This window comes from Podarcis tiliguerta (genome assembly GCF_965153285.1).
Source record: "Podarcis tiliguerta genome assembly, chromosome: 5".
Taxonomy (NCBI): Eukaryota; Metazoa; Chordata; class Lepidosauria; order Squamata; family Lacertidae; genus Podarcis; species Podarcis tiliguerta.
The window spans coordinates 71274876-71289215 of NC_139538.1; the positions used below are offsets into that span (position 1 = coordinate 71274876).

Here is a 14340-nt window from a genome sequence, read left to right on the forward strand (position 1 = left end):
ATTCCCATCATCCCTGCTCACTGGTTATGCAGGTGGGACTCCACAGCTCCCTTTTATGAACTTATTTGCTTCCAATGCTTACTGCTTTGAAAGGAACTGTATCTCAATGAGCAAATACATCACCACAGGTTCCATGCCTGGCCTCTCTGATTAAAAGGAACTCAAATCATGGGATTGAGAGATTGCTGTTTAAAGGAAGATCTTGGAATTTTACTGCAAGTCAGAGGTGATTCTGGGCTAGATGGACCCGTGGTCTGACTCACTATTCATCAGCTTTATGTGTTCAAACGAACAAGTAAGATTCAAAACTGACCCAAAACTTTTTATTTTCAGTCAAGTTCTGGCAACTGCCGTTACTTCCATTCATGCATCAAGGATTCTTCTTCGTTGTATTTTGTTTAAAACGATGCCTACTAGTTTCATATACAGAACACGCACATTATTAAGCACCCTGATCATGTAAACAAATCAAAATTTCAATAGAACTAAAATTTGGTTCCTTGAAATAAAAAAAAGTAGTAGTAGTAAATTTAGCATCTCTCCTGATTGGCTGATAAAGCATTTTTAAGTCAGGAGTGCGAAGTGTGGCACGTAGATCCATACTGTGGAGGAACAGAAGCAACATCCAATCTATTGACCTGGTTTGCATAATTAAATTAATTTGAATGCATGATAGAAACTTTTTTTCCCCACTGTCAAAATGGTCACACTCTGGCCCACACCACTTAGGTTTTGCATTATTTTATGGCATTAAAGAGACATGTTACATATCGCATACTCAAGACCCCCGCAGGATCAAGTTGCTTGAAAGTCTCCCCTCAGTCATTTGGCTTGAAGGTGGGGAGGAAGAGAGAGCTTAGCTTTTACCAACGATGGTAAACAGTCAGCCCTGTTTAACCGATCCAATAGCATGCATATTTTTCACAGTGACAAAGTCACTAAGATATTCTCCCTCAGTAGGGTTGTAGTTGGTGTTTTGTACCTGTGAATCACAACTGTACTGGTGGGTTTCCCTTTTTTGGATTTTGCTGAGCTACAGGTGAACATACATTGTGGTCTCTACTTAGCTGTTCATCAGTCCTTTCAGTATATCCTCCGAGAGCTCCAACAGAGGAAGCTCGGGGGATGGAATGTCCAGAGGCGGAAGGCTGGGTATCGGAATGTCCTTGGCCTTACCGGCATTCGTTGTAAATTTCTGCCAAGTTGAGGCTGACGCGGCAGCAGTTTCCGAAGGCTGCTGCAGACCCCACAGCTCTGACTTCTCTACAAAGTCGGCATCGACATCTAGCTCCTTTTCTAGGGGGGATTTCAGGAGTCTGGCCCTCTCAGCTTTTAGCTGCTTGTTCTCTCGCTTCAATCTCTCGTTTTCAGCTAAGAGAAAGTCCACGTGCCGTTCTAGAACGGCGATTTTGGTGGCCTGCTCCTCAATTTTTGTCTTGTCGTCCTTGGGGGTTTTGCTTCCGACGCACACTTCCAGGGGCTCCTTTCTTTTCTGAAACAGGAACAGTAGTGTGTCGGGGTCCCTATCCAAGACACCGTGGATTGCCTGTGCATCCTTCTCTGGGGAGGGGCTGTACTTCAGGCTAGCGGGAGCTGCCACATTTTGGTCATCCAATTCCTCAGCTGACGGCTTCGACGAAGCACTATCCTTGTCCACAGCCTGCTGTGTCTTGAGCCTCTCTTCTCTTTTTGCTCTTTTCCATCGCTCTTGGATAAGTAGAATCTGTTTCAGGTGGCTCTCCCTTTGTAATTCCAATGATAACTGGGCCTGTGGAAAAGACAAAAACAAGGGATGAGTTTCTCACCATTAGAGCCACCCTTAATTAGCCTTGCATATAACAAGAGAAATAAGGTTGGTCAAATATCGTCCAATGGTGGTAAAGTGTTTTTAAAGCATTTACTTTATTAAAGAAACAGTATTAAGCATCATTTACAGCACTACATAGATTCTGGTCCTGGAAGGCAGATGCACAGTGCAATCAACTCCAATGAAGCTATTATAGCTTGACAGCAATTGTCAACTATTTTTTACAAACATTTCCTAACATTTTAAACAGAATAATATTAGTAATTCCACAAATGCCAACTATTTTCTAGAACCCTGGACAGTGAAGGATACAGAAGTAAAACAGCATCTGCATCCATTTCTGACCCAACCATTTCTTGCCTTTTCAGAATGTAAGCTGGGGGTAGGATGGGGTGTCCTAGTCAATTTTATGGTTATAGAGATAATGACTCAATACTAGGCTCGCTCACTGTATTTTGGAGTGTAATCTCACCTGATCTGATTGTGTCAGCTTCATGGCCTCCAAGAGATATGCTGAATAAACCACAAAATGAGAAATGTTTAGGTCAAAGAGAAGTCACATTGAGTTTAGATACAATGATTGCTTCACAGACATTATCCAGATATGTACACTGTGATCCCACTAAGTGTGCCTATGACCGTAAATCTACTGCAATATTGACGAAGACAATATTGACAAACACCCCCCCACACACACCTTAAAGGGGTTGTGTCAAGGAGCAAGTGATTGGAGAAACACTTTCTTGCAAACAGACCTCTTAAACCTAACATGAACTGCAGTTTGGCAGCCAATGCCCAGTTTTGGCAGTCACTTAGCCACCATGTAAGAGGCTCCCCTGCCCTAACGTGGGATATTCAAGAGAGATAATTGCATTATGTCCTTGACTACTGATTTTCTACAACCACCTTGATCTTTATGTATTTTAGTTCCCCGTGCACATGTAGGCAATTAACTTTTCTTCTGCATAAGACTTACACCAACTCCCAAGACAACAAACTTCTGCCCCAGTCAGGACAATCACGCCTGGCTTAACACACATTTGCGCTTGCTTTCGCGCTGAATAGATGATTGCTACTCAGGCGTGCTTCGAGGACAGTGTTTTCACACAAGCCATACAATGCTCTTTTTGTTAAATATGCACCTGCTGCCTTTTTGTGACAAGAAATTGCTTCTTCATACTTCCCCGCCGTCAGCAAACGGTCAGCTTTCCTGCTCTGCTGATGAGCCTTCAAAAGAAAAACAAACTTTTTAATTATTGGCATTTTTTACTATTATTTAAGCATCTCTAGTTACTTCAAGCTTTTGCATGAAACGGGCATGTAGATACACAAAAGGCAGGCGATGCAACAGAAACGTCAGCTGTCTCAGGTTCTGTGTAAGATAGCTTGGCCCCTCAGTACAGAATTATCATAAAGCTGATTGCTTAGGTCAAGTTTGCCTCTGTGATAGCCTTAGGTATTTTCACACCTGCATGCATAACAACAGTGCTCATGTACACACACACTGGATTGCAGTTCATGTATTTTAAAAAATGTTAGACAGTGAGCAAATGAAAATGGCGTGTCTGGCCTCATTTAGACATAGGGTGTGTGTATTGCATCTGACTGCCACATGCAGTTTGAGCCCTGAAGTGAATTATTAGCTGCAGCTTCCTCTTCCTTCATCTGATTCTTCCTCTTTCATATTTCTAAGCTAAGAATTAATAATCGCCTAGAGGGTAATAAAAAGGCACTAAGGTTCAGTGGAAAGGGCTGCACACTGAGCAACTCTGAGGAATGCAGCTCTGACCAATAGCACACCAGCTATTTCTCCAGGAACAATCAAATAGTGCAATTTAAACATACATTTCTGCTTGAAAATTACAAATAATAATAATAATAATAATAATATGTACAGTCAGTCACAGGCATGATTTAATTACAAAACACTTCAGTGCTACTACAGCCTGACCCTTTCTTTTTCTGAGGAAAGAGAAGTGCAAGACAAGTGAATGTATTTGTTGATGAGTGAATGCTAAAACCCTTTGTGAGATGCACATTCTAATGTCATGGTAGCTAGAGGAATCAATTTGAGTCTCAAGAAAGAGAGGCTGCTATGGGAACAAAAAACATCAGCATGTAACTTTGTCAGAAGAGAAACAGGAGATATTGAATTGAATTTATTATTTCGGTCATAGAACAGTTCCAGCAACAGGAGATATTATTCTTAGGTGGGTTTTTTGTGGGTTGATTTTTATTTATTTTTTAGAGGCAGGCCCTGAATACAGTTTGTGCAGCTGTTCTGTCCCTCTCCTTGCCACATACGGTGTTAGGGAATTTCTGGCAGCAAGCACAGAAGTTGATGTTGGCAGATTCCAGCAGCAGAAAGTACCTGGCTCTCCTTCACAACCAAGCAGACATCCCAGTCAAAGCACACTGAGACAGCTGCTCTGCAACAGGTACGAGAAGAACTAAAAAAACAGAGTAGGAAGAACAGTAACTGACACTTTGCAAGAAAAAAATTGATGATTTCCTTTGAAATCAAGCTACCAAGGACTACAAAGTTTGATGATGCGGTGAGACAAGCTAGCAGATTTACAACAGGGATAAAATGAATATGAGATAATGGATGCTGTTTAGTAGCAGCATGCTTTTGCTGACAAAAAATACATAGATCTGGAAGAGATCATGGATGTCCTTTAGTTAATAGATTGCACCTAGATTGTGAATATACTGAGTTTATGTGAGATATGCATTTACTGTTCTTGGCCTATTCTTACATAATATATAAACAGAAGAATTATTTTGGGTGGGATGCAACTAAGGTTTACTCAGAGTAGCCCACTGGCCTTGCTGGCTTGGGCTGATGGGATTTGGGAGCCAAACAACCTCTGGAAGGCCACAGGTTCCCCCTGGCTTAGTCCTTGTTGCCTTGTTCCTAGGCTCACTGTTCCTCCTCAAGAGCATGGTGTTTCCAAAATAATCCAGACCCATCCAGGACAACCCCAAGACTCTCAGTGCTCCAAAGATTGCCTGAAATGTGCTAGGCTGCTCGTAGTCTAGCACATCACATGCCAAGACTGCATTCTGCAAAGAAGTAGTGTTACTGAGCCACCTTGTACTTTCATGACATGCTGGAACCATTTACTCATGTAGAAGGATTTCCTTTTCAACACCCCTACAAATGGCTGCAGAAATAAAAAACGTGAATGGTAGTTTTACCACGTCAAAAATATGAAACAATGCCACATTTGGACTGCACATATGAGGGTTTACATGCCTGTAAAACCCCATGTCTTGGGATGGTCCAATCTATGCTGTGAACCACCCTGAGATCTGTGGATGAAGGGCAGCATACTACTACTACTACTAATAATAATAATAATAATACCAACCGAAAGAGGCTGGCTGGCTTAAAACTATGCCCTACCCACTGGCCCTCTAGCTGCCCAAGCAAACAATAAACTTTGCATTTGCCATTTTGGTCACCTGAGCTTCAGTTGAGCCACATATGCTTTGTGTTTGCCAAACTTGTTTTCTGTTTTGAAGGAACTTTGTTATTGCATGCCTCTTTCCATGAATCATGTGTTGCTGCCCTCATTGCGTCATCACATCCTGATTCTGTTTAGATAGCAAACTCTTCATGATTTGGACAATGGGTTGCACTTTAACCTGCCTCTTGACTTTGCCCTTAGATAGATCCCCTCTTTCTACATGATTCAAAAGTAACTTGTGGTCTTGTAGTTCTTTTGTGACTCTTTTGTGACTTATTCATACAAATTGTGGCTAAATATTTATGCTTCTTTAATCTCGCAAGCTTTTTAGATATGGTGCTAAAGCAAAGGAAAGAGAAATGCCACAACTTGTACTGATTACCATAGAACTGAATGGAGGAAAGCAATTCTATTGCTCCTTCATGTTATTACTACTTTTCCTTGACAAGCTACTACCTATTTTAGTCCACTTCTTAAACCTAAAAAGAGACACTGAACTCTACTGATTGCATATGGTTTTGCTGGTCTACAGCCAAAGTTGTAGTTGGACTGAAGCCCAAGTATTTTGTGAAGCTTCTGAAGCAAGCATACTTAAATCAGCACTAGATGGCAACTGGCTCCATCTATCACAGCAGGCTCACATATAAAGCAAATGTGTTTTGCATTCCTGGCCATGCTGTCAAATTTGCTGACAGTTTAATAACCCTTCCAAGCCAGCAACATTTTGTTGTAAGCCCAATAAAACTACTCAGTACTAGTGGGCATCCAGATGTAATCTATTACTTCTAACAGTCGGTTCTATTTATTTCCTCTAGGCACTGAACCTGAGGGCTGCATTGCACACAACTTTCATACTAATGTAGGAGAAACATATCTATGTACACTGTAATGTGTGAAGACTGTACTCATCTATTTAACAATAGACACTCATCTATTTAACAATAGACAATACACACCAGCCTGCTTAAGCCCAGTGAACTGATTTGTGGATTCTGTAAGATTTGAATGGGGGACTTTTAGCTTATAGCCACTATACTATACCAGTGCAGTAAGAATCACCCAGGACACGGGTGGCGCTGCTGTTTAAACCACTATGCCGCTTGGACTTGCCAATTGGAAGGTTGGCGGTTCGAGGTCCCGCAACAGGGTGAGATCCCGTTGCTCAGTCCCAGCTCCTGCCAACCTAGCAGTTCGAAAGCACGTCAAAGTGCAAGCAGATAAATAGGTACTGCTCCGGTGGGAAGGTAAATGGCGTTTCCGTGTGCTGCTCTGGTTTCGCCAGAAGCGGCTTAGTCATGCTGGCCGCATGACCCGGAAAAACAGTCTGTGGCAGCGGACAAATACCGGCTCCTGCGGCCTGTAAAGTGAGATGAGCGCCACAACCCCAGAGTCGTTCGCAACTGGACTTAACTGCCAGGGTCTCTTTACCTTTAATAATCATCCAAATTCTGAATTGCATGTGGTACAGATTTTCTAAACACAGTATTTTGACTTTTCAGAAATGCTGATCAAATACCAACCATGTAACAAAGCGAGAAGAGCTGCTTCACACCTAACTGTTTTTCATACAGAGATGTAGGAAAGGTATTAGGATACACTTCTGTAATGACAACTGCCCACACATTTTGCTGTGTGATACATGAAGTAGATTTCAATTCAATGGATTAAAGCAAACTGTTCTCTCTAGTGTTTTCTATTCAGTGTCCAGCACACAAAAAGATGGTTGATAAATAGTGGCAAAGGTGACCATCTCTTCACCTCTATAATGAGCAGATAACAAATCTGATCTCTTTTGACAGGGCTGCTGCAAAGGTAACACAGGTGACTCAGCTTATGCTGGGGTTACTTTCCGGAGGTGGCGCCTAAAGCAAAATTGTGTCTGGTCTAAACACAATGGGTTCAACGGCAGGTGGGAATTCTAAAGTTTTTTCCCCCAGTCCCTTTTCCATTATTTTTATTTTTATTTGCCAAGCACATAAAGCTGAATGTGAACTAGTTAAATTCACATTAGTTGTGAGTTACCTGTATATGTGGAGCATTTTAAATGCTCAAAAGCATCTTTTAAATATTTGTGTACACCTATATACATCCACAGATGGTGCGCAGTAAGATGCACCAGGACCAAACCTGGCCTTCTGAAAGCACTGCCTCCTTGCAGTTGCCAACCAAAAAGCAACTGTGTCTATGGAAAAGTTACCAGATGTCCCAGATCCCAGGGACAGTCTCCCGATTTACAAATCAGTCCCCATACAAAATCCATTGAAGTTGAAAAGTGTTCCCGAATTCATTGAAAAAAACTGGTAACCTTAGCTATGGCGGCTAAACTCAATGGCAGGGAACTTCAGGAGGTGGAAGGGTTGGGATTTTAGCCCATTGCAAATCCTTCTTAAAGTAGTCCTCTAGTAAAATCTGGTCCAACTGGATCAGCATTGCAAGGGTGCCTTTAACATAGCAGATGGTTCCCACAAGCCCTTGCCCATTATTTGCCCACAGCATCTAGTATTCAGTACTTCTGAACACATCTATTTAACTATGATGTCTAAATTAGCTTCTGACTGCAAAAAGATGTGTACATGAAACCTGGATTTCCTACAAATCAACCTGCAGGAACCTGATGCCCTTCAGATGCTGTGGGACTCCAACTGCATTAACCCCTTACCACTGGACAGGCTGGCTGGGGCTGAGAGGAGATACAATCTAACAACATATGGAGGGCCACAGGTTCCTCATCCCTTGTTTGGAAGAATAGACGTTTCATACAAACTGATAAAAATATAAGATTCATAGAAACACTGACCTGGAATAGCTCAGTCATAGAATCACAAAACTGTAGAGTTGGAAGGGACTCGAGGGTCATCCAACCCGACACCCTGCAATGCACGAATATCAACCCGTGCCCTCCCCCATCCATTTCAAAGCGATACTGGACCCTGGTTGGCTTTGCAAATGTGCTAGCAGTCTTACTGCTGTGCCGTCGGTAGAGTACCGCAATCTTAATCTCAGGGTCGTGGGTTCGAGTCCCACGTCAGGCAAACGATTCCTGCACTGCGGGGAGGGGGAAGGGCTGGACAAGACGACCTGCATGGTCCCTTCCCCCAATCCAATGAGGCTATTAGGAAGGCAGAAGTAGGCGAAGGCCCTCTTGGGAGTAATTCCCTGCACTCAGCGGCTAATAGAACCACCTAACAGGAAGTCCTCAGCGTCAGCTCTCGCTTGTCCAGAGAGGGCCAGGAATGCGCCTCCTTCGACCATTTCCACCCCCGAAATGGGGTGTGTGGGGTGTTGTAGTTATTGTTGTTATTATTATAATTACTAGGTGTTGACATTATTATTATTGCTGCTATTATTATTGTTGTTGTTATTATTATTAACAGCCTAACTTACAGGGTTGGTGGTGACTTTTACCACACGGTGACATCCATAAGGGGTCGGACACACTGCCTTCCCCCCCCCCCCCGGTTATCTATCCTTCGCCCATCCGGCCCGCCAGAAGGAAGCGCGAATCCGGCCGGCCACGTCAGCTGGCCAGCGCGGAGCCCACACTCGGCTCGGCGCCACTCACCAGGTTGAGCGGGCCCTCCATCACCTCCATGGGCGGCTGAGGGCACATGGGCGCTGAGGCGGCCTCTTCGCCGCTCCGGCCCGAGCGCCCTTAGCGCGGCCCCGACAGCAACCAGCCCGCTTGTAAACACCGCGACGCCGAGGCGCTTCCGCCCCGCGCGCCCGCAGTGACGTCAGCGCGCACCACGCCAGCAGGCGAGGCGGAGGCGAGGCCGCTTCACCACGCCCGCTCTCGCGCGCGGCCGCCAGTTCACGTCCGGACGCCCCGCGAGATGACCGGCCGTCTCCTTGGTAACCGGCGTCCAACGGTTTTCCCTCACAAAGGCGACTCGCCGGCCTTGAACCGCCGCCGGTCGGCAGCGGTAGCCGCTAAGGGTTGGGGCCGCTGACTCAGTGCTGCGACCTCCGCTTTCCCTGCAGCGCCTCAAAACACTCCGGCGGTTTCCACAGGCCGAAGGTTAGGCACGAAGCGAAGTTCGCCGATTCCGGGCCGCTCGTCCGTTGAGCTCGGTGTCGCCGCTCTGACTGGCAGCCGCTGCCCCGAGCTGCCCGGGGTTGAGCCTGGTCGCCAAAAACCCCTCAACACGCTAAAAACTCGAGAGAAGGAGAGAGCGCGCGCAGGCTGTACTTCTAGAGCACCTTCCCCTCCCCAAGAAGCCTGGGAAATGTAGTTTGTTAAAAGGTGCTGGGAACTGTAGCTCCGTGGGGAGTAAACGACAGTTTCCATGACTTGGGTGAGCGGGAAGAGTGCTTTGAATGCGCTTTATGTGCATCATTTATAGTAGCAGGTCATGTCAAGATGTGAACTGTGAAACCAATGCCACTGTAAATAGATAAAAGTAAAGGGACTCCTGACCCAGTCGTGACCAATTCTGGGGTTGTGGCCAGCATGACTGAGCCGCCATTTACCCTCCCACCGGAGCAGTACCTATTTATCTACTTGCACTTTGACGTGCTCTCGAACTGCTAGGTTGGCAGGAGCTGGAACCGAACAATGGGAGCTCACCCCGTCACGGGGATTCGAACCGCTGATCTTCTGATCGGCAAGTCCTTTAATTCCTGTGCTTCGGATGAGGCATGGATACCCGGGTGAGAGTTTAGTGAAGCCAGAGCCGTGGGATGCTTCAATGAGATTTTAAAGATATAGTAACATGCACAGTTGGGTGTGCAAATGTTCCTTTCTGCGACTTCTAGGATAATGATGCTTTGAATTAAAGTTTGAAAATTCAGTGAGGTAACAATCATTTTGCTTTCTGTCACATCTTACTGGACTGAAACACCCATCATCCCTGACTATTCACCATGCTGGCTGAGGCTGATGGCAGTTGGAGTCCAGCAACCTCCACAGGGCCAGTGGTTGCTTAGCTGATCAACTGATGATGACCGCAGCCATATTTATTTTGAGGCTGTTTTGTTTCTGGTGTATTAATGTGAAAGGGATTGTTTTTTTATTGTTGCATCATAAGTTAATTCAACAAAGAGCATAGAACCTCAAAGGTGAACACATTTATTATGGTTTAAAATTTTTATAGGCTAGATTCCACTTATCAGATGCATGAAATCCCAGGTGACAGGTGTACATATGTGAGATACACACCTCCACCATAAGAGCAATGTAGGTCAGCAGGGCTTCTCATCTGATTAGCCACAGGGAGAACAGGATAATGGACTATATGGACCACTGGTCTGATCCAGCAAGTTCTCATGTCACACAGAAAAACATGGAGGTAGAGTAATAAATATAAACAGTGAGGTCAGGTGGAAGCAAAATGGGGGGTGGGGAAAACTGCCTTTGACAATTATATTACCATAAAGGTAAAGGGACCCCTGACCATTAGGTCCAGTCGTGGCTGACTCTGGGGTTGCGGCGCTTATCTCGCTTTATTGGCCAAGGGAGCCAGCGTACAGCTTCCGGGTCATATGGTCAGCATGACTAAGCCGCTTCTGGCGAGCCAGAGCAGCGCACGGAAACACCGTTTACCTTCCCGCCAGAGCAGTACCTATTTATCTACTTGCACTTTGACGTGCTTTCGAACTGCTAGGTTGGCAGGAGCTGGGACTGAACAATGGGAGCTCACCCCATCACAGTGATTCGAACCACCGACCTTCTGATCAGTAAGCCCTAAGGTATGCTAAAATATTTTGGTTTTGCTGCAACAACCTTTCACAGTGACCCTCAGGTAATTGTCATATGTTACACTTCTTTCAATTTTTTAAAAGCATTTTTGTGGACAAATAAATGCAAATCATTGGTAAAAGGTAGGTAACTAATCAACAAAACATTCTTTACTTGGTTAACAGAGTTACTTTTAAAATAAAATAACAAACACTCTGGAACTGTATTCTATGCTTGCCACAAAGTACAGGAAACATCAGAGGCAGATATAATGTGAATAAACTGCATGTGTGGTTTTCCCCATGTTTTCTTTTGCCTTTTAGTCGAAACCAGCAGGAGGCTGCAGGTTTAAGTAGAGGACAGCAAATGGAAGGCCTACTTAAAACATTCCCGCCCCCACCCCAATATAAAACACAAACATCCTGAGCTGCTCTTCTCCAAATGGGCAGAAAAGGTATGAGCTCTATGACAACATCTTTCAGACAGGTTCATCCAATACATAATGGCTATTTGCCCTAACCATTTTGAAACAGTACTCATATCTTTCTGCTATCCTCTACAGAGTACACATGGGAGAGGCAGGAAGAAGATAGTATAAGTGTTTAGGAATTCCCAATTAAGCAATTTAGTACTTACATTACCATTGATATATTTGAACTTGTGTAGTTTGTAATCCTATCCTCTAGGTGTCTTCAGTGACCAGCATTCCTTAAAAGACAAAATGACTGTATGAAATAATGACTATTGTAACTTCAAGCTATATTCCAATTGGTATGAAAAAGTTTTCATTTGGATCCCTTCCAATCGGGATTCAGGCCTCACCATGGGACTGAAACTGCCTTGGTCGCTCTGGTTGATGATCTCCGGCAGGCTAGGGACAAAGGTGAGAACGGTTTCCTAGTTCTGCTGGATCTCTCAGCGGCCTGTGACACCATTTACCACAACATCCTTCTGGACAGTCTAGAGGGGCTGGGAGCTGGGGGCACTGTTATACTGTGGTTCTGCTCCTTTCTCCTGGGCCGTGTCCAGAAAGTGGTGTTGGGGGATGAGTGTTCAGACCCCTGGGCTCTCACTTGTGGGGTGCTTCAGGGTTCCATCCTCTCCCCCATGCTTTTTAATATCTATATGAAGCCGCTGGGAGAGATCATCGGGGGTTTGAGCTGGGTTTTCATCAGTATGCAGATGACACCCAGCTCTACCTCTCCTTTAAGTCGGAACCAGTGAAGGCGATGAAGATCCTGTGTGAATGCCTGGAGGCAGCTGGAGGATGAATGGCGGCTAACAGATTGAGGTTGAATCCTGACAAGACAGAAATACTATTTTGGGGGGACAGGGGGTGGGCGGGGGTGGGGGATTCCATGGTCCTGAATGGGGTAACTATGCCCCTGAAGGACCAGGTGCACAGCCTGGGAGTTATTTTGGACTCACAGGTGTTCATGGAGGCACAGGTTAATTCTGTGTCCAGGGCGGCTGTCTACCAGCTCCACCTGCCCACAGACTGTCTCTCCAGAGTGGTGGATGCTCTAGTTATCTCCCGCTTGGACTACTGCAATGCGCTCTACGTGGGGCTATCTTTGAAGGTGACCCGGAAACTGCAATTAATCCAGGATGCGGCAGCTAGACTAGTGACTGGGAGTGGCCGCCGAGACCACATAACACCGGTCCTGAGCGATCTGCATTGGCTCCCAGTACGTTTCCGAGCACAATTCAAAGTGTTGGTACTGATCTTTAAAGCCCTAAATGGCCTTGGTCCTGTATGCCTGAAGGAGCGTCTTCACCCCCATCGTTCAGCCCGGACACAGATCCAGCGCCGAGAGCCTTCTGGCGGTTCCCTCATTGCGAGAAGTGAGGTTACAGGGAACCAGACAGAGGACCTTCTCGGTAGTGGCGCCCGCCCACCCTGTGGTACACCCTCCCTTCAGATGTGAAGGAAATAAGCAGCTATCCTATCTTTAAAAGACATCTGAAGGCAGCCCTGTTTAGGGAAGTTTTTAAATATTTAATGCTATACTGTTTTTAACACTTGATTGGGAGCAGCCCAGAGTGGCTGGGGAAACTCAGCCAGATGGGCGGGGTATAAATTATTATTATTATTATTATTATTATTATTATTATTATTATTAAGTACAAATTAGAAAATATACATATTCACAACAAAAGAAAATACATCTAACCAAGGAAAAAGAATTAGAGAATATTTTGTCTCTTTTCATATTTACAGTTATTTATACCTCTATAAAATGCTATTCACAATAAAGCAGTGAAATGAAAGATAAGATATCAGAAAAAAGAACAAAGAAAGAATAAAGAAGTAAAAGAAAAAGATCATAAGTGAAAATTTTTAAAAGTAGATAAGTACTCACAATACATAGCCGTTTCCCATCTATATTTATATTCAATTGTATTATTTCATCTTGTCCTTATCTACCTTAAATAAATTGGTTTTTTTTAAAAAAAGACTTCCACTGTTTACCTCACACGTTTTTAATAATCCGTTAGTCAGAACCTCTGTTCTTCATATTTTCCCTTTGGATTTCCTTAATGTCTCACTTGGTATTTTTTATATTACGCACAAGATTATTTTAAACACAACCAGATTTTTGTAGTTGAGCCCTGGTTTTGTAAATAATCATTTAAGAACTCGCATTGCTTCATAACCATAGTTTTGGATTTTCTCCTTATTCTCAATTTTGCTAATTCCAGGTACTCGCAAAGTTTCCCCAACCATTCTCTTCTTTCCAATAGCTAGCAATCAAAATTTTTGCCGCTGTTGTTGCGTATAGAAATAAGTTAGTTTTATCTTTTGGAATATCTTTATCTAGAATTCCTAATAGATATGCCTCTTCCTTTTTTGTGTGTGATGTCCTTATCAATTTTTTTATTTCGTCATGGATCATGTCCCAAAAGGTTTTAATCTTTGGGCAAGTCCACCACATGTGGTATAACATACCTTTTGTTCTGTTACATTTCCAACATTTGTCGTTGTTCCTTTTATTTTTTGACAATCTGTCAGGGGTTAGGTACCATCTGTGGTGAATTTTTCTGAAATTCTCCCTTAATAAATCACATGCAGTAAAATTTATGTTTTCCTCCCAAAAAGTTTTCCATCTTTCCAGATCTATCTCATATCCCAAATCGTGCTCCCATTTTAACATGTTTTCCCCTTTCGTCTCTTGTTGTAAGGTGGTTTTCATTAATAATCTATACATTTTTGCAAGTATTTTTTGATAGCTTTGCAATATTTCCTTTTCTAATTTTGAGGTTTTATTTTCAAATCCCCCCCTTTTTATGTCTTTTTTCATATGTTGCTTTTAATTGATAATATTGTAACCAATTTATTCCAAATGTTTGTAATTGTTCGTAAGTTTTTTTTTTTAATATTT

At 43.7% G+C, this 14340-nt stretch overlaps 1 protein-coding gene across 1 annotated transcript; it reads right to left on the reverse strand.

Moving 5' to 3' along the window:
* Window positions 1–309: 309 nt before the first annotated feature.
* NRBF2 (nuclear receptor binding factor 2) lies at window positions 310–9026 on the reverse strand. The gene is made up of 4 exons (XM_083440116.1): window positions 8843–9026; window positions 2950–3034; window positions 2280–2320; window positions 310–1768 (listed from the first exon to the last, which is right to left on the reverse strand). Exons 1-4 carry the CDS (start codon window positions 8888–8890, stop codon window positions 1064–1066), a joined length of 879 nt encoding a protein of 292 aa, XP_083296242.1. The 5' UTR covers window positions 8891–9026; the 3' UTR covers window positions 310–1063.
* Between the last annotated feature and the right edge of the window lie 5314 nt (window positions 9027–14340).

Bases quoted from the DNA above. Each gene is read 5' to 3' on its own strand.
- NRBF2 (XM_083440116.1), bottom strand. From the start codon at position 8,890: ATGTGCCCTCAGCCGCCCATGGAGGTGATGGAGGGCCCGCTCAACCTG. The intron at 2,321-2,949 runs GTGCATATTTAA...TGGTTTATTCAG, and splicing joins TTGTCACAAAAAGGCAGCAG to CATATCTCTTGGAGGCCATG. The intron at 1,769-2,279 runs GTGAGATTACAC...TCTTTTCCACAG, and splicing joins AGCTGACACAATCAGATCAG to GCCCAGTTATCATTGGAATT.